Source organism: Pyrus communis, chromosome 6 (assembly GCF_963583255.1).
Source record: "Pyrus communis chromosome 6, drPyrComm1.1, whole genome shotgun sequence".
Taxonomy (NCBI): Eukaryota; Viridiplantae; Streptophyta; class Magnoliopsida; order Rosales; family Rosaceae; genus Pyrus; species Pyrus communis.
Genome location: NC_084808.1, coordinates 24,405,014 through 24,430,644, shown reverse-complemented (window position 1 = coordinate 24,430,644; position 25,631 = coordinate 24,405,014). Strand labels below are relative to the sequence as shown.

Genomic DNA, 25,631 nt, shown 5'->3' with positions numbered 1-25,631 from the left:
ACGGTTTGTGAGTGTCGAACATTATCATCACTTGAGAACAGTAAGTAAAAATGCACCATAATAATTCAACTCGTTTAATAATTTTGTTGGACATCCCGATGGAAATGGTATGTTGTTTTTACCAAATGCCGTTGTCTTTGCTACCAACTAAGCCTCGCACCTTCGTAAATGGCCTTGTCTTTGTTACCAACCAAGCCTTGCACCTTCGTCTCGAAAACGACCTTTTTGGTCTGTTACTATCGAACCCATCGTTACTTCCTACATGATTTGGTAGGTTTTTTAATTATATTTATGACTTGGAATCAACGGCCAACCAGTAAAAGTTGGTAAATAAAAACACATAAAAAGACAACTCTACCCTTATGTTCATAACTTCACTTTAGTAACAAGGTTTAATAATTGTGGATATTCATGTCAAATAATCAAATTAATAATTGTGAATAATCATTAAAACAATTAATAAAAAAAAAAAGTCTAAAACTACCGTGAGAGATAATTTTCTCACTTCTTCTCATCAAAGAGAAATTTTTTACTCTGCCGAGAACGCACACTAAAAAATTCTCTCCTCATCAAAGAACTTCTTATCTTCACGTCAACTATCGCACTGCGCCTCGGTAGCATGTTTGTCATCAATTATTTGTGTTTTTAATTTTAATTTGTATTTGTTTGCATGAATAGATGCATCATGCATCTCTATGACTTTTCTCAAGAAAAATACAAAAAATAAGAAATTATAATTTGGCTCCGGTTGTTGCACACGTGTCAATTGCTAGTGGTAATCAAGTTTAAGTAAATAAGGAACTATAAATAAATAAGGTAGTAATTCGTGATGAAAAAAAAAAAAAAAAAAAAAACCAAACCAAAGGGCGGTAAAGTGAGTTAGTGCGGGGAACTGCACAACTGAACAACTTTCTTCAAACGGTTGCATTTGGAGTTAAGAGATATATGAACTTCTTCGAGAACTTTCTCAATATAAAAAATAAAAAACTTCTTCAAGATAAAACATAAAAATAAAAATAAATATTAGATTTTCTCATTTTATTTTTAATTCTTATCCATAACTATATATGAAAGAGATTAACTTTCCCTATATATGTTTATTACTCTGAAATGAGATAAAAGTCATAAACATATGAGTGAACAAATTGATGAGATCAACCATTCTCGCTAATCAATTTAATTTTTGATTTTTAGATAGTAGAATATAAGTCATTAATCGAAATAAATAAAAAATTTTAGGTGGTAGAATATAAATTGTGCACGATGTCAATATATGTTAGAACTTTTTGATACTGACACAATCATATAGATAAGAAAGACAATTATAACTGAAACATAGAAGCTTGTTTAAAATTGCTTTTAAAAGACTAAAAGCATTTTTGGTAAAATATTTTTTAAAGCAATTCTCAGTAAAAATTCAAGAAATAATGGAAAAACATTTTAAATGATTCATGCAAAAAAGATATGAAGTGATTTTAAAACCCAAAACTAATATCACCAACCGTACTTTCAGTTGTTTAATAGCACTTTCTAATTACAATTTGAAAGTAAATGAAAACTGCAAAAATAAAAGGAGAGAGACAGAGAGAGAACGGCAATCCGTTTGCGTAACCACAAGCACCGAGATATGTATGCATGTGTGTAATGCGTGTGATTTGGATTGAATAAATTTTGGGTTTTGGGCACTCTCTCCCACTCTCATCCATCCTCTTCCATTTCTTCATAATATTTTGATCCTCCATCTTCTTCCAAACCACAGTAACTCCACTCTTTAATTTATCCGGTTTCGATCTTTCAGATCTTCCTCTCCCTTTTACTCTTCCAAATTTCACTTCTTGATCCTTTTTCTTTCTGGGTTTTGCGTTTCACTCCTTCTGGGCAGCTTAAGCATCATCTCCCAGAAGATTCCAAACGATCGGTTATCAAAAAAGCAGTGCATTCTTGAGGTATTCATCTTCTTTTTCCTTTTTCCTGTTAAATTCTGAAACTTTTGTGATGGTTTTTTTTGTAATAAAAATTTTTTGGGTGGTTTTCTGGGTCTGAGTGCAGTTGGCATGTGATTGCAGGATCTGGGCAAGCACCGATTTTGCTTGAGACTGAATCAAAGAGGATTTGGATATTGAGGTAACTTGTTCTATCTGTGATGCTGCTGCACTTTCTTTTGTTGGGTTATTGATTTTTTGTGGATGTTAGGTAATGTTTTGTTGGAAAGGAATAATCTTTTCAGTAGGAGATTAGATTGGCATTGAATTCTTTTTGTAAACGATCTAAAAGATTGCATTTTTTTCCTTGTTTAGATTGGTATCTTATTGACTTTCCATATTTTTCAGGATTTTCCTAACCTCTTAACTTAGATAGGAGTTTTCCAATTTTTTTTCTCTGTTGAATATTACAGCACCCTCTGGTATATCAAATCTCATCTCTTTTGTAGCACATTCAGTTTATTGATTTATCTACCGAGCTATGTTTTGTGTCTTTCGTTTCTGGAATCATCGATATGCTCTGAGTTTATCGCGTGTGTGTATGTTGTCTATCTATGATTGCATTTGTGTTGGTAGATGTTATCGATTTATAGGAAGTGCGATTACTTTTATTGGCTGCTTTTGTTTTTTCCATTCGGGTCAGGTCTTGAGTAATGTTAAGTTTTCCTTGTTTCCAACGCTACTGACAGGAGATGACAAGATTGACTTCATTTTTTCCTGCAGTATATCAATCATGATTTGAAGTTACAGAGTTTAGATTTACAGCTGCATTAAAATATTGAGACTTCTGCATTGTGATGCATTCAGCATTTTGTTTTGATCTTCAATGTTTTTGGATTTGTAGATGCAACTGATGTAGAGATTTATGTTGCAAATGCTTCTGCATATATTATATAACGTGCATTGACATGCATTCTCTCGAGTTTTTATGTAGTAAATGAAGTGAAGAGCCCTAGCTCCTTTCCATTTTAGCTGTAGATTGAACTCGATACCTAGTTTAACACCATCAAACTCATTATAGCTTGAGCCAATTCAGGGTCAACAGGACGGCGTATAAAGATAGACTTAATAACTTTAGGTGTGAGCTGAACGAGGGTTGTCGTTTTCTTTTTTTACTTGCATCTACGGTCTATGTTAATTCAAAATCAATTTTCGTTTAAAGCCAGCAGTTTATGTATAACGGATACCCTCATCCCTAGCGTTAATCCTGTCTGTAGTGTTCCCCGCATTTGGAGTATTACTTGAAGTTGTAGACCCACTGGAGAAGCGATGTATTCAATTTAATGAAGTAAAATTTAAATGTGGGTTTCCAACTTTGTTTAACTATTTCCTTGCTTCGTGTTTTCAAGCATATACTGTAACATTGTTTTCACCTCTTATACCATTCTGTAACTGCTTATGATAAAGCATTTTAATATGTTACTATTATGAAGAGAATATCCTAATTTTTGTGGAGAAACCCATTTTCACAATGCACTTGCTCTAATGACGTGTCTCTGTGTAACTTGGTCTCTCAATCTACTTAATTATATAAAATCCCATCTATAGTAAGGTTGAGCATTACATGCCTTTTAGATGATTATTTCTTGAACTCGTGGAAACGATTTGATTATTTTTTATGTACACTGGCTGTTGCTGGAGATCCTTCAAAAGCACTTGGTCTTGGCCATTACCCCACTTGTTCTAATTCAAGATTTAAATTTTCCCTTTTCCAGGTTGATTCTTGTTGTTTAAGTTACGAACCTTCGCCTAAAGAAAACATTTGAGGTAGTTACTTTGTCTTATACAATGTTGGGAGGCAACAATAGTAACCCCATGCTTCCTGTTTTCGTGGATGAAAATCGATTCCCATATCCGACAAATGCTTCAAGTCAACTTCAGCTGTTTGGAAATGGTAAGTTGTTGTGTCTACATTCTTTGTTCCGGATAGAACTTCATAATTAATTTATATTAATTGATTTTAATCATCTCTACATGTTGATATGTAGTTCCTACCTTGCAACTCAATCTTTATTCAGCATCAACTTTTTCCTTTCTGGAATTGTCTCTAAGATGGAATTTCAACTGATGTTGCAGTACAAGCTGGATGTAACGTTGATCCTGTAAATTATTTTGGCACTGAGCATATCACTCCCATGCTTCGGCCCAATAAACGAAACAGGGAAATGGAAGATATCTCAAGACAGAAGAAGCTTCAGATTTCTTTGAACTATAATGTCTGTCCAGATGAAGCCGATCGTTCAGCTAGCATTCCAAACCCAAATGCTGTATCAACGGGGTTAAGGCTATCATATGATGATGATGAGCGCAACTCATCAGTTACTTCTGCGAGTGGAAGTATGACAGCAGCACCTTCAATGATCCTATCCCTAGGTGACAATATTAGGACTGAGCTGGATCGACAGAAGGAAGAGTTTGATCAATACATCAAAATTCAGGTACTTGTGATCTTCAAGCACAAATATCCATATTTCTCATATTCCAGCATATGATTTGATATGTGTTGTCTTTCGAAGTAAAATCGGTTTAACTTTTGATTTTTAGATGACAATTTGCAACTTTATAGTTATCTCTTTTCTCATACAATTTGAAATTCCATTCCAACTTCGTACAGATGTTGTCTTAAAGATGTCTGTTATTTACGGTATAACAAATCATCCATTCTCGCTGTAACTTTGATCAATGATTCATACTCAGAAGTATAGATCCTGTTTGAATGTTGAACATTCTAGTCCAACAGCTTAAAATTTTTGAACAGGTCATTGTGCGTTTCTCTTTTTCTGTGTGTGTGAGCATCGTACTATATTTAGTTGCTCATGTAAATCTAATGTTGGATGCTCATCAAACAGGAGGAACACTTGGCAAAGGGGGTAAGGGACATGAAGCAGAGACAAATGGCTTCTTTCCTTGCTGCCATAGAGAAAGGCGTCAGCAAAAAGATGCGCGAGAAAGACTTGGAAATTGAGAACGTGAACCGTAAGAATCAAGAATTGGTTGATAGAATAAAACAGGTGGCTGTCGAAGCGCAAAATTGGCACTACAGAGCAAAGTACAATGAGTCGGTTGTTAATGCCCTGAAGAGCAACCTCCAGCATGCAATTTCGCAGGGTGCTGACCAAGGGAAGGAAGGATTTGGAGACAGCGAAGTTGACGATGCTGCCTCCTACATCGATCCAAATAACTACCTGACTATCCCAGTTGGACCAGCGAAATCTGTGCCGAAGAATTACCTAGGGTTGAAGGAGCAAACGGGTTCGAGAGCGTGTAGAGCATGCAAAGCGAAGGAGGTGTCGATCTTGTTGATGCCTTGTAGGCACCTGTGTTTATGCAAGGACTGTGATGGTTTTGTCAATGTTTGCCCTGTATGTGAGTCAATGAAAACTGCTAGCTTCCAAGTGTACTTGTCCTAAATTATGAAGCAACTTCAAAGAAGGGAAGTAATTAAGAAAAAATTATGTGATGCACTGTTGATGATGTGTGATTTTGTTCTTTGAAATCAAAATTTGTATGTAGAGGTTCTAGTTGTCTTTATAAAATGAGTTATAGGCTTTTGTTTTACGTATTTTTTAGAGTAAATAAAAGCGTTTTTGCTATCCAATGTGTTTTACATTATAGTCGACAGAAAAAGTTAAAAATGCATTTGAATTGTAGAAGCGCTTTTTAGAAAAGCAGTCTCTAAAATGTGATTGTGCGCGTAAGTGCTTTATACAAAAACAAAGTGGCATATGCAATGCATAATTTATAGGGTAGTGGTGAGAATCTAATTCATCCGATTCTCTGTCGCCCGTCGCCATACCACCAATGGTGTTTTTGCTTTAATAATTGGGTAGAGCACTTGAGCACTCAGGGTTCGCGTGGCAGATTGACAAAGGCACCACCGCCACCACCACCATCGTGGCAGCAGCACAATAACGGAACCATATTTCTGCCTGTCATGTGGAAAAAGAATAACAATGAGCTGCGCATGATCATTCTTTCTCCACCCGAGGCAGGCAGCCATCCACACTACTTAACATCTATCAATAAATATTTTATGATCTGGATCTGGTTCGATGGATCTAATTTTATTATAAAACTAAAATTTGAAGTATGGAAAATGTTTAAGAGAAGGGTTTGAGTTCAGGACGCAGTGGATTGAAGAATAAGACTCTAACCACCAGGACAATCCATCATACTGTATCTCAGGACATTTATATTATATTCATGAGTATGATATTAATTACAATATACCTGTCCTAATGTGTTCATATTTTCATACATTTTGATCATATATTTTCTTTAATTTTTGTACATTTGAACGAGTTATATGCACTAAATTTTACTTTAGGCATCCAAGTCTTCGTTTTATTCTTTCTTTTCATCATGTAGTCCCGACTCATGTAGTCCCGATATCGAATGCCTAAAGATCAAAGCAATATAATTTAGTACATACAACTTGTTCAAATGGACAAAATTCAACAAAAAAAAAAGTGATAAAATTGTATGAAAATATAACCACATCAACGGTAAGTAAACGATTGTCATATGGTTTCTGGTTTTCTTCTGAATTTTATCTGATATCTTAAGCACTGGGTTTCCCAGCCTTCCTCTTGTGGTCCAAAGCCCAAGGGCCTATTAGCATTTGGTGCACAACTATTCAAGGCCAGAAGAACAGCCCAAATACATTCAATAGAGGTACAACTGGAAGATGTATTCTCTTCTGATCTGGCTTCTGGACCCAGTCACATTGAGATTTAAGGTCTAAAATAAATAACGTGTGAGGGAGCACCCCTTCTCCCGAAGTTACGGGGCTATTTTACCGAGCTCCCTAGAGAGAGTTGTCTCATGCCCCTAGGTATTCTCTATCTACCCATCTGTGTTGGTTTCAGGTAACAGATACCCTTTTGTTGAAGCGGGTTCAAACCGTCGTGAGACAAGGTAGTTTTATCCAATCGGTGAGTGTCTCAATAACTAGTGCAAGGGTGAACAAACTTCACTTGGTGAACGAATATTTGAACTTAAGCGGAGCCTGCGGATACTTTTTTGAACTCAAGATCTCAAATGCAAGGAAAAATGCTCGAAAAGCAACAAGCAGGTACTTTTAATTAGTCTAAAATTCCGAATAGTTGACAGAAAACTTCTCTTTTCAAGAATTTCAACAAAAGCCTTCAAATATTGGAGTCCTAATTAACAACATCCGAGTTAATTAATCAAACAGGATACCTATTTATTTACACTTAATAACAGCTGCCAATTGTGACTCCCGCCTCGTGCCTTTTCTTTTTGATAACAAAAGTAAATATTTGGCCGCGAAAACAAAAAAGAAGGAATGTGTAGAATCTAATATAAAAGGATCAAATATGTCAAGAGAGTATAGGATTGACTTTCTATTTACTTAAATGATAGAGAATGGACATCCTCTTCAGATTTTAAAGTCTAAAGCCAGCAGACATAAAGATTCAGACTGTTTAAGTGAGAAAGAGTAATATGAACCTTTAGTTTGTATGAGGTGAGTCAATGATATGGGCTAATGGATGTTGTAAGATTTAAAATGAGTGGTCTAGATATCTGCGTTCTTTGACTCCGAATACAGAGATTCAAAGAGGATTTCAATTCAATGAAAGCAAGGTATCTAACGTCAAACAATCCCAAAGTAAATTTTGCACTAGATGTTCATCTAACCCGTCAAATTTATTGCTAATAAGTTTCCCTTGAAACTAACTACATAATAATAAGGAAGAGTGAAAAGCCAAAACTGAAATATGTGATGCAATTGCAGCTTGATTTGGACAAATTAAAGAACAATTAAGATGAATGCACCAAGTCAATTATTCAGCAGCGTCCACTGTCCACCCATGAATATGATAAAATAATGGGATTCATTATTCAAATGTGCACACCAACACGAAAACGACTTTATAAAAATTAGCCTCTTGCCACACGTGGCAATTGGTTTTTTTTTTTTTTTTTGAAAATTCCCAATCAGATAAGGACAATTTACGAATTATAAAAACTTCACTATTTTCGCATTCTCTCTTTTTATATATATATATATATGAATGATAAACTTCTCACGTTGCACACAAAACATATCACCACTAATCTTGATATATATCAAATAACTTGACCATTTTTATTATCTGATCCACTATTGAATATAAACTAAAACTCATGAATCCATGACTCATTTCCGAAGCAAATTTTACGATTTAAATTTTGTGTTTGAGCTACAATGAGCGGCTCAAGCTATGAAAATACAATGTGCGAGTAGACAAATTCGTATTAACATAATAATAATTAACGTTAAAATACGGTTATCCTCCCAAACCTCAATCCGCAATATACAAAAATATTTGTTTGTTGTGGCTAATGCCTAATGGGAAGAAAGAACACACAATAGTGACTAATTAAATTAGCAACTTGTAGCGGCACTTACTGAGTCAACTAGGGAGAGCTGCTGTATGGTGTTGACTAAGGCCAAAAGCTTTGATTGGGGTTGGTAACAATTATTAAAAAAATTAAACAATATACATACATACAACACAAATTTTCATACGATATTTTAATAAGTATGATATGAAGACCAAATTTTCGAACTGAATTTGAAGACGCCCTTTAGATTTTCCTATTTTCCTATTTTTCACATAAATTTTGAGGGCCGATTGTGTGTACCATGATCTTCTAAATACTTTGCAAATTACAGTATGTAACGGTTGATGATAATACTGTTTCTCTAAATCAATATTAAAGTAAACGAGCCCTTTCAGATTTTCCTGTTTTCGGATAAATTTTGAGGGCTTGATTGTGCACAATTTTCAACACACACACACACATATACATATACAGGGTACAAAAAGCCTAAATTTTTAGATTATTTTTTATAAACCACATAATGTGACAGTTAACAATTATACTCTTTATTTAAATCATTAAAAAAAATTTCAACCATCACCCACTGCATTATTAGAAAAACGATAAAAGTCTGCACATTTAAGTTCCCATTTTTGGACTAGAGCTAGGGGCATTTGACACTGATGTTAGGAAACTACAAACAATCAACGGTGATCCACCCGCAAAAACAGAAACCAACCGTATTCCGCGAAGCAGTGAATCATTTTCCAGTACAAAATTACAAAAACAGGCTGTGCTTGAAGACTCCCCGGTCCAAATCGGTAGGTGCCCGCATGTGTCTGTTAAGTTGCCGCTAAAAATTAAATATAATCCCACACCAACCAACCCTTGAAAAACATCAAATTAACAGAAAATTAGATTTGCGTTTATAATTTTGGGAAGCTATAAATACACCCCTCCATTGGCTGGTGGACTTCAGTTGTGAGTTTGCTCTGCATCTACCTCTACCTACCTCAACCTCCCTCTCCCTCTCTCTCATCGGAACTAACACGCATTTTTCAACGGTAAGTTTTTTTTTTTTTTCCTCCAGCATTTCTGAAAACCCAAATACCCATTTGATCAAATTCAAAAAAAGTTGAGATCTTTGATTGAATTGATTCTGATCTGTGCGCGAAAAAAAACAGGTTGAGAAATGGCACGCAAGAAGATCAGAGAGTACGACTCCAAGAGATTGTTGAAGGAGCACTTCAAGAGGCTCGCCGGCCGCGATTTGCCTCTTAAATCTGCCCAAGTGAGTTTTTTTTGTTTTTGTGAGTTCTTAATTTTTATTGTTTCTTCGATTTGGATTTACTCTGTGTTGAGCTTTTAGATCTTCAAGTTTCAGAATTTGGCGCTCCATATCGAAAAATTTGAAAGATTATTCGTTGTCATTGGGATATTAGGAAATAAATCAAATGAAATTATGTGGTTAAGCTGTTGTTTAAATGCTAGTTATGGATAATCATGTTTTTATTATAGATCTAATCCGAGCTTAATAGACTTAATCATTAAAAGGGTTTTGATTTAGATCAAATTTTATCGCATTTGGGTTTTGGTTTTCTTAACTGAGTTGTTTAAGATTTTACAAATCTGTTTGTATGATGCCGATTAAGAAGTGAATATGATGTTTCTGAATACAAATTATGTTGGAAATTGTAATTAAATTGTGTTTTTTTTCAGATTACCGAAACAACCGATGTCAATGAGCTGCTGGAGAAGGAATCGTGGCTTTCATCTTCCAAACTCGTTGTGAAGCCTGACATGTTGTTCGGAAAGCGTGGGAAGAGCGGTTTGGTTGCCTTGAATCTTGATTTTGCTCAAGTTGTCCAATTTGTGAAGGAGCGCCTTGGCAAAGAGGTATTTTATCTTCACATTGTTTCATCAATTCATAAGTTCCTTATGTGTGTTTTGTATTTGATCTTCGTAAGAATCGAGAATTTCACTTACATGTTTCATTCTTTTGGCGTTTCAGGTCGAGATGGGTGGCTGCAAGGGACCAATAACCACATTCATTGTCGAACCCTTCATTCCCCACAATGAAGAGTTTTACCTTAATATTGTCTCAGACCGACTTGGAAACAGCATAAGCTTCTCCGAATGTGGAGGAATTGACATTGAGGAGAACTGGGATAAGGTATTTTTGGATGTGAATTTGTTACCAAGTTCTTATTCAAATGCTATTCTTTGTTATTTTCAACAAAAAGATAAAAATTCCTAGAAGTGCATCTGCTATCAGCTCTATTCGTCCACCTTAACGCTCCATATGTCTAAAAGAAGTATACTTTGTGCAGGTCAAGACCATATTTGTCCCTACTGGAGTTGCTTTTTCATCAGAAGTGTCTGCTCCACTTGTTGCAACCCTACCCTTGGAGGTAAGTCCTTTTATTGATATGGTATTTTGGTATCATTTCTGTATGGTTTACTTCTGACCAGGAAGAAACAAATAATGTACTCGATTTTGCTTAATGTGTCAATCATATGCTATCTCTCTGTTGAGTTCATGTTCATTTTAATTTAATTGAAAATCATTGACAATCATTATTCCTGAATATAGATCAAAGCAGAACTTGAGGACTTTATCAAAGCCGTATTTGCTCTATTTCAAGGTGTGTTAAAAACTTTTGACCGTTCCATTTCGTACTCGAGTTGTTAGAAGTAAGAACAATTTTGCTAATTATCATTATGTTCCAGATTTGGACTTCACTTTTCTGGAGATGAATCCTTTCGCATTGGTTGATGGAAAGCCATATCCTTTGGATATGAGAGGCGAGCTGGATGACACTGCTGCTTTCAAGAACTTCAAGAAGTACATTTCATTCACTTCAGTTGTTTTACCTTCTCTATTTTGTTATGTATATGCCAAGCTATTTACTAATGTTTTAGCAAACCACTTTCAATACCAACTTACATTATTTTTATGTTTCAGGTGGGGCAGTATTGAATTCCCAATGCCTTTTGGAAGAGTTATGAGTCCTACAGAGAAATTTATTCACGGGCTAGATGAAAAGGTACGCACAGAAGCCCTCGAATTTTATATGAGTAATGTATTTATACTTTCTGTTAATAATCAGTAAATACGATGTGTCTAGATGTTCCGAATCCTTTGTTTCTATCTAGGAAAGGAAGTTGCGTCTTCTTGGCACTACCAAGAAGTCAGCTGATTCCTAGTTTGTCTTCCATTTTCACTATGTAGCCCGAAAGAGGATTCCTGCTGTTATGGTTTATCTAAAATTCTAAATGCATGTCGCTAGGATTGTATTATAAAGTTCAAAGCTTTCTGACCTTTGAGGAATAAAGGTCCTCTTTTCCCAGTCAACTGGTCTGCCTGTATTTATTCTTTAAATTGGAGACCTCGTCCTTAATGTCTCTCATTTGTAATTTCATATTGGTAACGTTTTATCACATCTCATTGGATAACATCCATTTTAGTAGCCCTGCAATTGTTGATTTATTAAGTTTATTTGTGATTTTCTTGCAGACAAGTGCATCTTTGAAATTCACAGTTCTGAACCCAAAGGGGCGAATTTGGACTATGGTCGCTGGAGGAGGTGCAAGTGTCATCTACGCAGACACGGTGTGTGTACATAAGATTTAGAAGTTTAACTGGATTTGAGCGTTGTAGCTTTTTGACATTTGTTTCGTTGGCATTAATTGCTCACCAAAATGATTTTCTTTGGCCAGGTTGGAGATCTTGGCTTTGCTGATGAGCTTGGAAACTATGCCGAATACAGTGGAGCACCCAATGAAGAGGAGGTGTTGCAGTATGCCAGAGTTGTGATTGATGTAAGAACAATTCATTTTTCCCCTGCTTAATTATTCTTCATAAACGTCAAGCCACACAATCATATGCACCTCACATTTTGTTGTTTAATACTAATCTTATGCCTTGTGCAGTGTGCAACTTCTGAACCTGACGGCCGTAAGAGAGCCCTTGTAATTGGAGGAGGTATTGCTAACTTTACCGATGTTGCTGCAACATTCAATGGAATTATTCGTGCCTTGAAGGAGAAGGTGAGCTTAATCTTCTAGTCTAAATCCTTTATTTTTTGGGCGAATAATGTTGTTCTGTTCTTATCCTTTCGAAGTGCAAAAATTGACAATGCCATATTTGATTACTCCAGGAATCTAAGCTTAAAGCCGCACAGATGCATCTTTATGTCAGGAGAGGAGGCCCCAACTACCAGAGGGGGCTTGCAAAAATGCGGGCACTTGCAGAGGAAGTCGGCCTCCCTATTGAGGTACCAAATATTTTTCAAATCTCCACTGATTAGGCAGACATGCAGAGCTCCCTCTAAAATTCATTTCCGAAGAACTTGTCTGACATTTATTCTTCTGTTTCTGTGTTCCCTTGCAGGTCTATGGACCCGAAGCAACAATGACAGGTATTTGCAAACAGGCAATTCAGTGCATCACCGCTGCTGCATAAGTTATCGTTCAGATTGCTCGCACTCTCGCTCTCCTCTTTCCTTTTCTTTTCTTTTCTTTTCTTTTGTGGCAAGTTTCGCGTCTTCATTAAATCCTTGAACCAATTACGTTCTATCAAAAACCTAAGCCAAGCTAATGTAGTTTTTACGTGCTAATGGGTAAATGATAACGTGATGATGTTGTATGATGATCTTATTACCGTAATAAAAAAGTTAACGTTGGTATTCATTTCATTTCTGCGCATATGAACCCTTTTTCTTCAAAGACGAAAACAAACTTGCAAAGAGATCCCAGAGGGATAACTATCAACTATGGACATTAAATCTCACAACAGCATACAAGGCACATTCACTGGAAATTTAGAGGTCATTGTTGTGATACGCAAACGTCGCAAGTTCATCATCTACCAAGTTTGCTTCACGAAAAAAAAAAAAAAAAAAAAGTCCCCTTGGCGAGTAACCCGAAGATCGGTAAAAATACTTGTAAAATCCTGCACCAAAGAACAAAGACGCCAAGGGAGCGACGCAGCAACCGAATCAAAACATGAGAATCCCCTTCAACAAATAAATTAGAAAGACCTAAATATTTAGCCCAATTTAATTTTCAGTTTCAAACAAGTGCCCGGAGCCTCAAGCACTGAGCAGAATGCACAAATGGCCGTGCCCTTCTCTTGAGGGATTGAGTACATTCTGATCCACACTCACCTTTGGTGCTCTCTGAAAGCCGTTGGCGAACATAGAAAACTAAGTCTTATATATAAGTAGTGTGTGAAATTTCTTCGATACTGTCGATATTTTTGTGAAACTATCGGAAAAATCAGAAAAAATATATGGAAAGGGTGGTGAAATCTAAACTTCATCCAATATCCGGAAAAATCTTAAGTTTAGGCCAAAATCAACAGATTTTGTCGATATTTTCGACATATCGGTTAAATATCGAAGAAACTTTTATATTTCGTCCAAACCAATGTTTGACATTTCCTAAAGTTTCATTTTAAATTTCCAACATTTCTATCGAAAGCATCGGGTATCAATATTGATATTCAATATATCCGTTGATATTTCAACAAATTTGTACATCGATATTTCCATAGATACCAATGTTTTAAACACTACATCTGCAAAGCATCAAACCTGGGGTAGAAGCACTTTGCTTTTCTCTACATTTCTTCCATATAATTAGCTTTAAAAGTTGTTTTAGATATTCAGTTAAATTTGAAGCCATTTTCAATCTTTCAATTAAAAATTGCAGAGTTTGCTTTATCGATCATCTCCTATGTGTCATGGCATGGAATTTCAACTTTTTTCCTTTCAGTTTTGGGTCAAATGTTGGTAGCATGATTATAATCTCTAAGCTTCTTATATCTTTTGGCTGAGTATTTAACACAAGTGCAATTGCAAGCTGTAATTTTTCTTGGGACAGATTGTTGCACTGCCTCTCATCCCAACATCAGCAGCATCTGTGATTTATTGAGTCAAACAGCAAAACATCACAAGAAAAAACATGAACCAACCAAATGTTATACGTGGTCAAAATTCTTACAGGTACTTAATTTGAATTATGTGGTTTCTTAGTTGCTTAATCATTTGATTTAGTAGTTTGATCTAGTTATCGCCTTTCTCCTCTGTACAAAATATCAAATAAAAGTTATTTGACGCTACATCATCTCTTACCACACAATACAATGATGCCATTACCATGCTTGCAACAAAGATAGTAGAAGAAAAATCAAAGCAATCCCCATAAGAAAAACTTCTGGAGAAAGCTACAAGTGATGCATTTTCGTTTGGATATGGGTATATGGTTTGACCGTTTGAAAACTTTCTATTTCTTTAGATTTTGGTAACAAAAGCAACTTTTAATAAGATAAACTATTCAAACAGATGTGATAGAAGTGAGATGTATTTTGTGGTTCTGTAAGAAAAAGATGATGTTTATGAATTCTTACTCTTCACCTTAATATCATAGATGAATTGTTTAATTTGTTCATGGAGTCTTTCTTTTTTCACGCATTTTACATGCGACTTAGATATGTTATATTTCCTTTTATTTGCAATTGTATGTTGTATTTTATTTTAGACTCAGTATGAGAAAGAAAACAACTAACACAACACATCTTAAAGGGGCAAGTAGCACACGTAATTAGAAAAGGAATCTCTCTCATACGTGTGAGCACGTGTAAAGAGGCTACTAATTCTATGTATAATGGATTTTCTACCTAGTGAAATAAGATAAAAGAAGAAAGTTGAATTACACAATTGATACATGCCATCCATATCCAGATGGCTTCTTTTTTCCGAAGTGGTTAAACTTAAATGATCCCATGTTAGGGGAAGCATCGACATGGAACTGATAATTTCCTGTTACGTGGCACTCTAGTTCAATAATGCATTATTTTGTGTAAATTTTTTTTCGTATGACGATGCATTATTGAACTGAGATGTCTCAATAAAGGTAAACATTTTATATATAAGTTTCCCTTCATATATGTAACATGGTATTTTGAATCCATAAAGAATCGATGCATGTCATGACTCATAAGTTAAGACCAAACAGTGGCTCCCTAGCAAGTCTCTTCCCTTTTGAATATGGAATATTGAATCAAGAAGTCTTCGTTTGTGTAGTTTGGACTGGACAAATTTGTCCAAGGTGGTTGGCTGGCTAATACTTCTGTTTGGCTAGGTCATCTACACCTCTCTGGGATTATACTACTTCTGGATTGAATCATTAAAAAAATGAGGTTGGTTGGTAGTGAAGCCCCAAAATGGACGGCGTGGATTTATTCTCTTATTGTTTGTTTTTATTTCTTCACCAATATCTAGTCGCGGTCAGGTCCACTGACCCGCCCCTCTCCACCGGTCACCTCACGCTTCTCTGTTTTTTTTATTCTCTAACATTAAAAAAACAAACGAATTATTAACATGTTTTTATTTTCTTTTTGTTCAAATTAAAGTTTTAATATCACTTAATATTAAGATTTAGCAATATTAATACTACGATTTAGTAGTATTATTTATCATTTATAAATAAAAGTTATTTAAATTTTATTATCGTAAAGATGAATTTAAATTATATTATTATTTATATTTTATTATGGTAAAGTTATTTTGTTAAACTTGATTTGATGTAGGTCATGTCATTTATTAAAAATATATATATATCGAAGTTAAGCCTAGCCTTAGCCAAGGAAGTATAAATTATATCCACTTCACGCTCCCTATATAAAGATCCGGCCACGCACAGCTTTCCCACTCAAACTAATCATCTCCCTCTTTCTCCTTCTTTTCTCTCTCTAAAACAATTAGCAATGGCGTTGCATGTTCAAATTCCGACCAAAATCTCCAGCATCGAAGACCAGGAAGAAGCTCCACTCTACGGAGACATCCTAGAGGCCATACTCTACCACGTGCCTCTCCTTTACCTCGTTCCTGCCTGTCACGTGTCCAAGTCCTGGAACCGCGCCGTCTCCTCCTCCCTCCGCCACCTCAACCGAAACGTCAAGCCCTGGCTCATTGTCCTCGCCCAAACGATCAGGTCTCCCTACAAGATCAACGCACGTGCCTACGACCCTGCCTCGCACGCTTGGATCGACATCCACTTTCAGCCGTCCATGAAATCCATCTCCACCCTCCGATCCTCCCACTCCACGCTCCTCTACATGCTGTCTCCCTCCAAATTAGCCTTCTCAACCGACCCCCTCCACCACACGTGGAACCACGTGGACGCCCCGTTGGTCTGGCGCACCGACCCGATTGTCGCGCTGGTGGGCCACCGCATAGTCGTCGCAGGCGGCACCTGCGATTACGAGGACGACCCCCTGGCCGTCGAAATTTACGACACGAGGGAGCGCACATGGGGAACGTGCAACTCAATGCCCGCTATCCTCAAGGACTCTGCTGCCTCCACGTGGCTCTCGGTCGCCGTTGACGACAGCAAACTGTACGTGACGGATAAAAACACCGGTTTGACCTACACCTTCGATCCCGATTCCAAGACGTGGTGTGGACCGTACGATCTGTGTCCCGACAGGACGGTGTTCGGGGCGGTGACGGGATTCGCTAATGGCCGCTTTATTTTGGTGGAGGCGGTCGGAAGCGCGGGGAATTTGAAAACCATGAAAGTGTGGGAAGTGAACGGGGTGTCGCTTGAGTGCAAAACGTTGATCGGGGAGATGCCGCCGGCGATGGTGGAGAAGCTGAAGGGCGAGACAGACTGCGCGGGGACGGTTTCGATGAGCTGCACGAGAGATATGGTGTGCCTGCATAACACTTGGTCGCCGGAGGAGCTGATCCTCTGCGAGCTTGTCGACGGCGGGTGCAGGTGGGGGAGCGTAGGGAATGCGGTTGTGAACGACGGCACCCGAATGCAGAAGTTGGTGGTGAAGTGTTCGAATGTTGGTCTACCGGATTTGCATAAAGCCGTACAACTTGGAGCGCTGAAAGTGGTTTGAACAAGGCAGCAAGAATCATGGCGGAAGATTAATCGTATATAAGGAATTTTTTATTTTTTATTTTTTAAAAGAATTATATGGAATACTATTATTTTACCAAGAACTATGTTGTTTTGAGAGCTTTCGTTGAATTTAATAAATCGAAAAAATCGTGACACATGTACATTAAAGGGTAATGCTAATAATTCAATTATTAACACTACGTTATTTGATTCAGTTTAAAATTTGCTTAAACTGGACTAATGGTTTTCATGGGGTAACAAAAAATAGTCCCATGAAAAAATTTAGATTTAAACTTTGGTGGTGAACACCGTTAGAATTCTATCTTTTATCACGGTTGGTCCATAAATTGGACATTTTAGTCAAAATAGTACTGGAAATATAAAGCTTCATCAATCAATTAATTTAGTTCCTTGTTGTTTTTTATTTTTTTTCTTGCAAAAGGAGATTAGTTGGTGATTTCACCACGAAAGTCCATCATTTTAGAGAACGTGAAGACACACATAATCATTTTAGCCTTTCCAACCACCATCTTGTGATCCATTAGCACCATAAATCCAATTCAGGATGTGTCGTATGAAATACATGTCTGAAATTTGTCTCCAACCACTCGGTCATCCCGTGGTGGTTATTAATTTGGTTCTTTCACTTTCATCAAATTTTCTGTAAGTGTGCTAATTGATGAATCCGGATCCTCCTTGTGGGAATCCGGATCCTCCTTGTGGAAATCCGAAGAATCTGTTAATCGTGTCCTTTCATCGTACATCATGTGGTCAGAAATCATTTTAAATTTTTTTTATTTAAAATTAAATACAAACAGTATCGACAAAAATTGACTGCATGATTCACAAATCTCCATGATCATCACAAAGAGGATCATGTTAGCTAATTGATAGACAAAAAAAAATTCATATGGTGCCACCTAGATTATTATAAAAATCTTTTAAAACGATTTAAAAACTTAAACCAACAAAGCTAAAAATAAATATAAATAATAAACTAAAAACATAAATACAAAACAAAAAACATCATCTTCTTGGTCTGATTTAGGGTTATGAATTAGATAAGGGTAATGCTTAATTTGTAAACTAAATGATTTATCATGAATAGAAATGAATATGTTTGTCAATGTTTAAATAATAAATTAATCATCAATTTTTATGTTAATTAATTTACAAAATTTTACCTACAAATTTAATAATTTTAGCATTACCCGTTAGGTAACGATGAATTATCATGCTTTGGGTGTGTGGAAGGTTGGGAATCACAAAGTAATGATGGGTTTAGAAAGATTTCAATAGATGAATTATTACGCTCCATATCCAACAACCCCCATTAAGAAGAACAATGGAACGATGAATTACAAAAGAGTAATGATGGTTAGACTAAATTTAATACAAAATTTACAAATTAAATGATGTATCGTTAATAGAAAATGAGCATGTTTTTCAACGCTTAAGTAATAATTAAATTGTTAACTTCTACGTCATTTAATTTACAAAATTTTGTTTACAATTTAATCTCATAATATTGCTCATTACAAAATGAGAGTCACAATCGAAGGCTAATGAATCCGACAGCTGGGTGTCGAATAAGAGCTCCGGAGAGAAATTCGGGGTCTTGGCAGACAATAGGCAGGACAGGAAGCAGCCGCAGATTGATGAGCAACTTAAGTCTGCTAAGTTAAGGAGGTGGTGATGTAGTTGTAACCAATAAAAATTTGACTAGCATTAGCTGAATTTGATTACATAGCTATTTTCGATCATGTATATATATGATTGTTGGATTAAATGATATTTAAATGATCTAATCGTTTATTTTTCGGTATAAGCTTTTAGTGCAAGGATTAAGAAAGTAAGCTACCTCTTTTGCTAACCAAACAAGGCATTTCATTGAATGAAGCCCATTTCCTCCTAGAATAATTAAAAAGTCAATTTTTTTGTCTTTTCTCAAAGATAATGTCTATTAAAAATTATTCAAATTTGATACATATAGTGGTTGGATTAAACGATCAACATTTTAGAACTTGTTTGAAAATATTTTTAAAATTATTAAAAACGTTTTTAAATAAAATACTTTTAATACCAAATCTTAAATAAAAATACAAATGAATCTAAAACGGTCAAGATATTCCAGCAGAAACGATCCACTTGGAATATATGAATGGCTGCAAGCCTGCAACATCCTCTTCATGTTGGCATCAAGTATTCGAATCTCAATTGGATCACGAAATAAGTGACCCCTCTCCATTTTTATTTAATTTGAAGCAAATATATCCATACATAATATGTAACATCTCACATCGTTTAGGGAAGTGGATCCTCTAAGCCTTATATGTATATTCTCATCTCTGCCTAGCACGAGACCTTTTAGGAGCTCATTGGCTTCGGTTTCCATCGAAACTTTGAAGTTAAGCGAGTTCGCGCGAGAGCAATCCCAGGATGGGTAACCCACTGGGAAGTTCTCGTGTGAGTTCTCAGAAATAAAACCGTGAGGGCGTGGTCAAGGGCCAAAGCAGACAATATCATGCTACAGTGGAGTCGAGCCCGGGATATGGTGGGGGCCTGGGCCGAGATGTGACAATTTGGTATCAAAGCCAATCCTTGGCCGGAAGTGTGCCGACGATGACGTCGGGCCCCTAAGAGAGGTGGATTGTAACATCCCACATCGCATAGGGGAGTGGATCCTCTAAGCCTTATATGTACATTCTCATATCTACCTGGCACGAGGCTTTTTTGGAGCTCACTGGATTCGAGTTCCATCGGAACTCCGAAGTTAAGCAAGTTCGCGCGAAAGCAATCCTAGGATGGGTGTCCCATTAGGAAGTTCTCGTGTGAGTTCCCAGAAACAAAACCGTGAGGGCGTGGTCGGGGCCCAAAGCGAACAATATCGTGCTACGATAGAGTCGAGCCCGAGATATAATGGGGGTTCTGGGCCGAGATGTGACATAATATCTTAGTTTCAGATAAGGGTAACGTACAATGGCCCCAGTTATAAATCTGCTGAGTGGACAGATAGATCTAGAGTTTGGAACTATGCATTGCAATATATGTGTTTGATCATGCTATGAACATTATTGGGAAAGTAAAGGATGGCAAGCAAGGTGAAAGAATTGATTTACTCTACATAAAATACATGTCATAATAATCTAGTATCAAATTCATTATTTACGAATTTCGAATAATTGAAACAAATAAATGAATCGATGCACCAATGTCGTTACCTTCTACCGTCTTTCAAACTCACAAAATAATTTAAGGAAGTGATATTTATAATTTATTAATAACAAAACACGAGTATAAGAATGTGTCAATTGTGCATCTTCTCCAGTGATCCAACAAACGCATGCTAAACAAACAAAAAATTACTGAAAACTCAATCACCGCTACACCACTCGCTGTATTAGCAATAAAGAAAATTTTGAATGTTACTATATCGTATTCTGTAACAATCGTTCGTATACAATAGTCGTCACGTGATGTTTATGCATCTTGTATCAATTAGGAGAGTCAAGCTTCATTGTCAACGGCAAGCAAACCGATTTTTATACATTTTGTATCAATCAGCAACGTATGCATGAATTGACAAGGGCCAATATTGTGCCCAAATAGCATTTATACCAATCCTATCTGCAGGCGTATGCAGTTGCATGACTGCAACATCCTCTTCCTGTACTATCACAACAATTTCGAATCGTCAAAGCCATGGGACCATGAAATAAAATCTCTTATCTTCTTTTATTCATGGGCTAACCACATTCAGCATCCTCTTTCTCGCATTACCTTTTAAGATTTTGAAATTGTGTTAATTTACACAGTTTGTCTAATGAGTTATGTGAATTTTATTTAAATTGATGGTATGATGAGCATAAAATTCATAATGGGTTGACATGTAATTCACGTTTGTACCATATTGACTAAAAAAACTCATCAATGTGATGGATAATTGGAAGTTCAAATAGACAAAGGTGTAAATGGATACAATTTCAAAACTTTAAAGCGGTAATGTGAAAAAATTAAAACTTCGTGACTCATTTTAAGAATCACTTCAAATTTTGAGGGTGGAAAATATATTTAGCCCTTTTTTCTTATGAAATAGTTCCATCAAACTCATATATCTTAGTATTCCTCGTTTACCGTGTGACTTCACTTGTAAGTGCAACATTTTTTATAACGTGGTCAGTTTTGAGTGTTGGCGAAGAATAGAGAAGTGCGAATTGGTAGTGTAAAATGGACAAATACGGTTTTACAAAAAAACTCTGAAAAAATGATATAAAAATTGCTTATTTTTCTTTTTCTGTACCAATTAGAATGAAAAGGTGAATTTTAACTGAAAAATCTAAAAAAGCCGTAATATGTCTTGAAAGTTAAAACCTAATTGCAAGAAATTGACACGAGTATATACAAACGCATAACAATATAAAACCAAAGAAATTATAGACGTTAATCCTCTTTTAATTGCTATCCAATTCACTGAAGTGTTTTCCGTTGAGAACTTATATAGGCGAGCCTCTGATGTCTCCATCTTTTTTTTTTTTTTGTTGAACTCCAGACTCTAGTTTCCATCTTTGAACAAACGCATAATATCAAATCGGTTTTAGTTTATGGTTATACTACGGTTTTATTATAAGGGTATTTAGGTATGTGCAATCTGGTTTTCTGATAAATTTGAAAGATAAAATAAAAATGACATTGTGAAATTAGAGACTAAATTTTGTCTATAAGCGATAAAAAAATAATTAAAAAAAAAAAAAAAAAAAAAAACTCCTTTTTGGGACTGCCAACAGAAAAATAGTGGAAAATGCTCTTAATTGGAAGGTACAAACATTTTTTTTGGGTCCAATTTGATAACTTGATAACGGCCACTGCATACAAACAAAAATATTAGTCTCAACGTAGGCCTTTACGGATTCCCCTATAGCCCAAAAAGACTCCTAATTTGGGCTTCAATTTCTTTGTAAAACTCAATCCCTGAAGCTATTTCATGGGCTGGGCCCTCGGGCCTCTTGTAAACGACTGAAAATAATAATAAAAATTTCGTGAGCACTGGTCAGACTGCCTACTCATAGAATCAATGGCATGTGGTGATCGATAAGTACAACAATCTTCATCTTCATGAATCAGGAAAATGGCGGTGAAGAATAACTTTTAGGACCTGAGTACATTATTGTTATGACAAGAATGACTCATATGGTATAGAATTTATAGATATATGCTACTGTGACGTTCTATTGAGAATGAATTTCATGGCCGTATTTCACAAACACATCTTGGGTTCGATTTCAAATGCAGGTAAATCACAAGATGATGGTCAAGAAGAAGCTGAGATGCTTATGCGAGTCTTTTTGGACCTAAAAAAGATAGACTATCATGACGAAACTATCAACTAATCCTATTTTCTTTTGAGAAAAAAAAAAAAAAAAAAAAAAAAACACTAGACAACTGTGTGCATGTGACATATAAACCACTCTCCTAAATAAGATTACATTTTTAAAAGTTGCTCTCATTTTAGTTGGGATTGAGCAAACATCGTTGTCAATGTTAGATCAGCGCTGCGTCACACCATCCAGAGATTGGTTGGGAAAATCTCAAAATAAATAAACAAATTAAGAAGAATGTGTGGCAATATTGTTTGGTCTCGGCTATTGGCCCACCACCGCAGCTCACATCACTTCAAAGTGGGCCCCGGTAGCCCAATATCTAATTCACAGGCCCAAAAAAGGAATCATTTTTCTTCCTTTCTTATTTAATTTCCCAGATAGGTTAGGTACTTCAAAGACGTACAATTTAATTTATTTAATCTGGGATGTGAACGTATTATTTATTTATTTATTTATTTATTTATTATTTATCATTGTTGAGTTGAGTGAACGTATGTTAGGTTTGGGATTGCTACCATTACCTGCTTGGAGACTTTGGAAAAAAAAATAAAACAAAAAATTGATTAGCCATGCAACTACGAAGTAAAACTTGAGATTAATTAAAATTAATAAAAAAATTAAGCAGAAATTAACGTGACGGAGGAGTAGGCTAATGCGACTTTGAAAGTGGCACTTTCGTCATAATTCAAAGCTGTGCTTTTGTTTCTCTTTTGAAAGCAGAAAAAGTTGCAAAAGGCACCACCTAATCATGCTTTGGTAAGGTGTTGGTCGAATAGCTGTTGGACAAAATCACCATATCCATATAGTATTATTATATTCCCCATCCTTGAAAGTTTGGTATGAGTTGGACGACAATGATTTACATGATACGAAGAAATATCAGGCATGATCTTGTGTAGTTTGATTGAGAAATTCAGAACCATACAAAGAAAATAGGGAATTTTAATGAAAAGTTTTCGGAACTTTTCATTTTAACGAAAAACGATATTTTTACATTAAAAAATCAATCATGGTATTATTCACTTTACCTTTTATTTTGTCTTTATCGTTAATACTCAAAGTTTTCAGGACATTTTCATTAATTTTCCTAATAAAATATGATTTTTTTTTTTAAAGAGGTTATCCAGACACTTTCTTTTACCTTCCATGCACCCTTTTTAATTTTGTAATCGTTGGATCAAATGAATTAAAGAAGATCAAAAGATAGAGATTAACGGGATATGTAAAGTAAAAATGAGTGTGTGAATAACATCACTGTTGTCACATCCTGACCCAGGCTCCACCACATCCCGGGCTCGACTCCATTGTACCACGATATTGTCCACTTTGGGCATCGACCACGCCCTCAAGGTTTTGTTTCTGGGAACTCACACGAGAACTTTTCAGTGGATCTCCCATCCTGGGATTATTCTCGCGCGAACTCGCTTAACTTTGGAGTGTCCGCTTTGGGCCCCGATCACGCCCTCAAGGTTTTATTTATGAGAACTCACACGAGAACTTCCCAGTGGGTCACCTATCCTGGAATTGTTCTCGCGCGAACTCGCTTAACTTCGGAGTGTTCGCTTTGAGCCCCGACTTTCTTTTACCTTCCATGCACCCTTTTTAATTTTGTAATCGTTGGATCAAATGAATTAAAGAAGATCAAAAGATAGAGATTAACGGGATATGTAAAGTAAAAATGAGTGTGTGAATAACATCACTGTTGTCACATCCTGACCCAGGCTCCACCACATCCCGGGCTCGACTCCATTGTACCACGATATTGTCCACTTTGGGCATCGACCACGCCCTCAAGGTTTTGTTTCTGGGAACTCACACGAGAACTTTCCAGTGGATCTCCCATCCTGGGATTATTCTCGCGCGAACTCGCTTAACTTTGGAGTGTCCGCTTTGGGCCCCGATCACGCCCTCAAGGTTTTATTTATGAGAACTCACACGAGAACTTCCCAGTGGGTCACCTATCCTGGAATTGTTCTCGCGCGAACTCGCTTAACTTCGGAGTGTTCGCTTTGAGCCCCGATCACGCTCTCACGATTTTGTTTCTGGGAACTCGTACGAGAACTTCCCAGTGGGTCAAGGTTTTGTTTATGGGAACTCACACGAGAACTTCCCAGTGGGTCAAGGTTTTGTTTATGGGAACTCACACGAGAACTTCCCAGTGGGTCACCCATCCTGGAATTGTTCTTGCGCGAACTCGCTTAACTTCGGAGTGTCCGCTTTGAGCCCCGATCATGCTCTTACGATTTTGTTTCTGGGAACTCGTACGAGAACTTCCCAGTGGGTTACCCATCTTGGAATTGCTCTCATGCGAACTCGCTTAACTTTGGAGTTCTGATGAACTCCGAAGCCAATGAGCTCCCAAAAGGCTTCGTGCTATATGGAGGTGGGCAAGTACATATAAGGCATAAATGATCCTCTCCCCTAGACGATGTGGGATATAACAACTGTAAAAAAAAAAGTCCTATGTTTCAATTATTTGACAAATATGAAACAAGCGCTAGATAGTCAAAAAGATAAAAATGAAACAAGTGTAATCAGTTCAAATCTATAAAGTGGGATCTTCTCCGATGCCCAATAAATTTTGATAGGTAAATTACAAGATACAAGTAACTTGTCGATTGACAAATTACGAGTGAATTACTACTAACCTCTTACGACTTTAGCAATTCCTTAATTTTTCTTAAATCGAAGAACTTTAACTAAAAAAATTGGATAATAAATTGACACTTCTACTTAATACTGCTTGTATACAGGAATGCTAGGGAGGAGAAGTTCTTATGTCCACAAATCGGACTAGGGCCATGAGAGAAAGGGTGGGACCTTAAAGTGGCGTAGGTGTGAGCTTAAAAACTAAAAAGATGAATAAGTCAGATTTATTGTGTCTTGGTTGCATGCCTGGGTTAGGACCACGTTGTATATCAAATCCTAAAGAGATTTTCTTAAATTAGGAGTCTTGATGAACTCTTCGTAGTCTTTCTTTCACTTTACAGTTTAACGTTAATTTCTATGTCTACATCATAAAATA

At 36.3% G+C, this 25,631-nt stretch overlaps 3 protein-coding genes across 4 annotated transcripts; all 3 read left to right on the top strand.

The window, feature by feature from the left end:
- The first annotated feature begins 1,548 nt into the window (after window positions 1-1,548).
- Window positions 1,549-5,553, top strand: LOC137737797 (probable BOI-related E3 ubiquitin-protein ligase 2). Of its 2 annotated transcripts, none has more exons than XM_068477352.1 (5): window positions 1,549-1,946; window positions 2,067-2,124; window positions 3,698-3,876; window positions 4,059-4,420; window positions 4,832-5,553. In XM_068477352.1, exons 3-5 carry the CDS (start codon window positions 3,771-3,773, stop codon window positions 5,390-5,392), a joined length of 1,029 nt encoding a protein of 342 aa, XP_068333453.1. In that variant the 5' UTR covers window positions 1,549-1,946; window positions 2,067-2,124; window positions 3,698-3,770; the 3' UTR covers window positions 5,393-5,553. The 2 variants fall into 2 exon arrangements, with proteins under 2 accessions (XP_068333453.1, XP_068333455.1); XM_068477354.1 differs by having other exon boundaries at window positions 1,550-1,946; window positions 3,971-4,420.
- Window positions 5,554-9,225: 3,672 nt separating this feature from the next.
- On the top strand, window positions 9,226-13,009 carry LOC137736883 (ATP-citrate synthase alpha chain protein 1-like). The gene is made up of 13 exons (XM_068476191.1): window positions 9,226-9,376; window positions 9,497-9,603; window positions 10,032-10,208; window positions 10,324-10,485; window positions 10,643-10,723; window positions 10,906-10,957; window positions 11,043-11,157; window positions 11,278-11,359; window positions 11,830-11,925; window positions 12,033-12,134; window positions 12,246-12,362; window positions 12,473-12,589; window positions 12,706-13,009. Exons 2-13 carry the CDS (start codon window positions 9,505-9,507, stop codon window positions 12,775-12,777), a joined length of 1,272 nt encoding a protein of 423 aa, XP_068332292.1. The 5' UTR covers window positions 9,226-9,376; window positions 9,497-9,504; the 3' UTR covers window positions 12,778-13,009.
- A 2,996-nt stretch (window positions 13,010-16,005) lies between these two features.
- On the top strand, window positions 16,006-17,379 carry LOC137738137 (F-box/kelch-repeat protein At1g23390-like). The gene has a single exon (XM_068477766.1). It carries the CDS (start codon window positions 16,084-16,086, stop codon window positions 17,224-17,226), a length of 1,143 nt encoding a protein of 380 aa, XP_068333867.1. The 5' UTR covers window positions 16,006-16,083; the 3' UTR covers window positions 17,227-17,379.
- Window positions 17,380-25,631: the final 8,252 nt, after the last annotated feature.

Coding starts and splice junctions, on each gene's coding strand:
- LOC137736883 (XM_068476191.1), top strand. CDS start 9,505: ATGGCACGCAAGAAGATCAGAGAGTACGACTCCAAGAGATTGTTGAAG. Junction 10,486..10,642: donor TTGAGGAGAACTGGGATAAG/GTATTTTTGGAT, acceptor TACTTTGTGCAG/GTCAAGACCATATTTGTCCC. Junction 10,958..11,042: donor CGTATTTGCTCTATTTCAAG/GTGTGTTAAAAA, acceptor ATTATGTTCCAG/ATTTGGACTTCACTTTTCTG.
- LOC137738137 (XM_068477766.1), top strand. CDS start 16,084: ATGGCGTTGCATGTTCAAATTCCGACCAAAATCTCCAGCATCGAAGAC.
- LOC137737797 (XM_068477352.1), top strand. CDS start 3,771: ATGTTGGGAGGCAACAATAGTAACCCCATGCTTCCTGTTTTCGTGGAT. Junction 3,877..4,058: donor ACTTCAGCTGTTTGGAAATG/GTAAGTTGTTGT, acceptor CTGATGTTGCAG/TACAAGCTGGATGTAACGTT. Junction 4,421..4,831: donor ATCAATACATCAAAATTCAG/GTACTTGTGATC, acceptor CTCATCAAACAG/GAGGAACACTTGGCAAAGGG.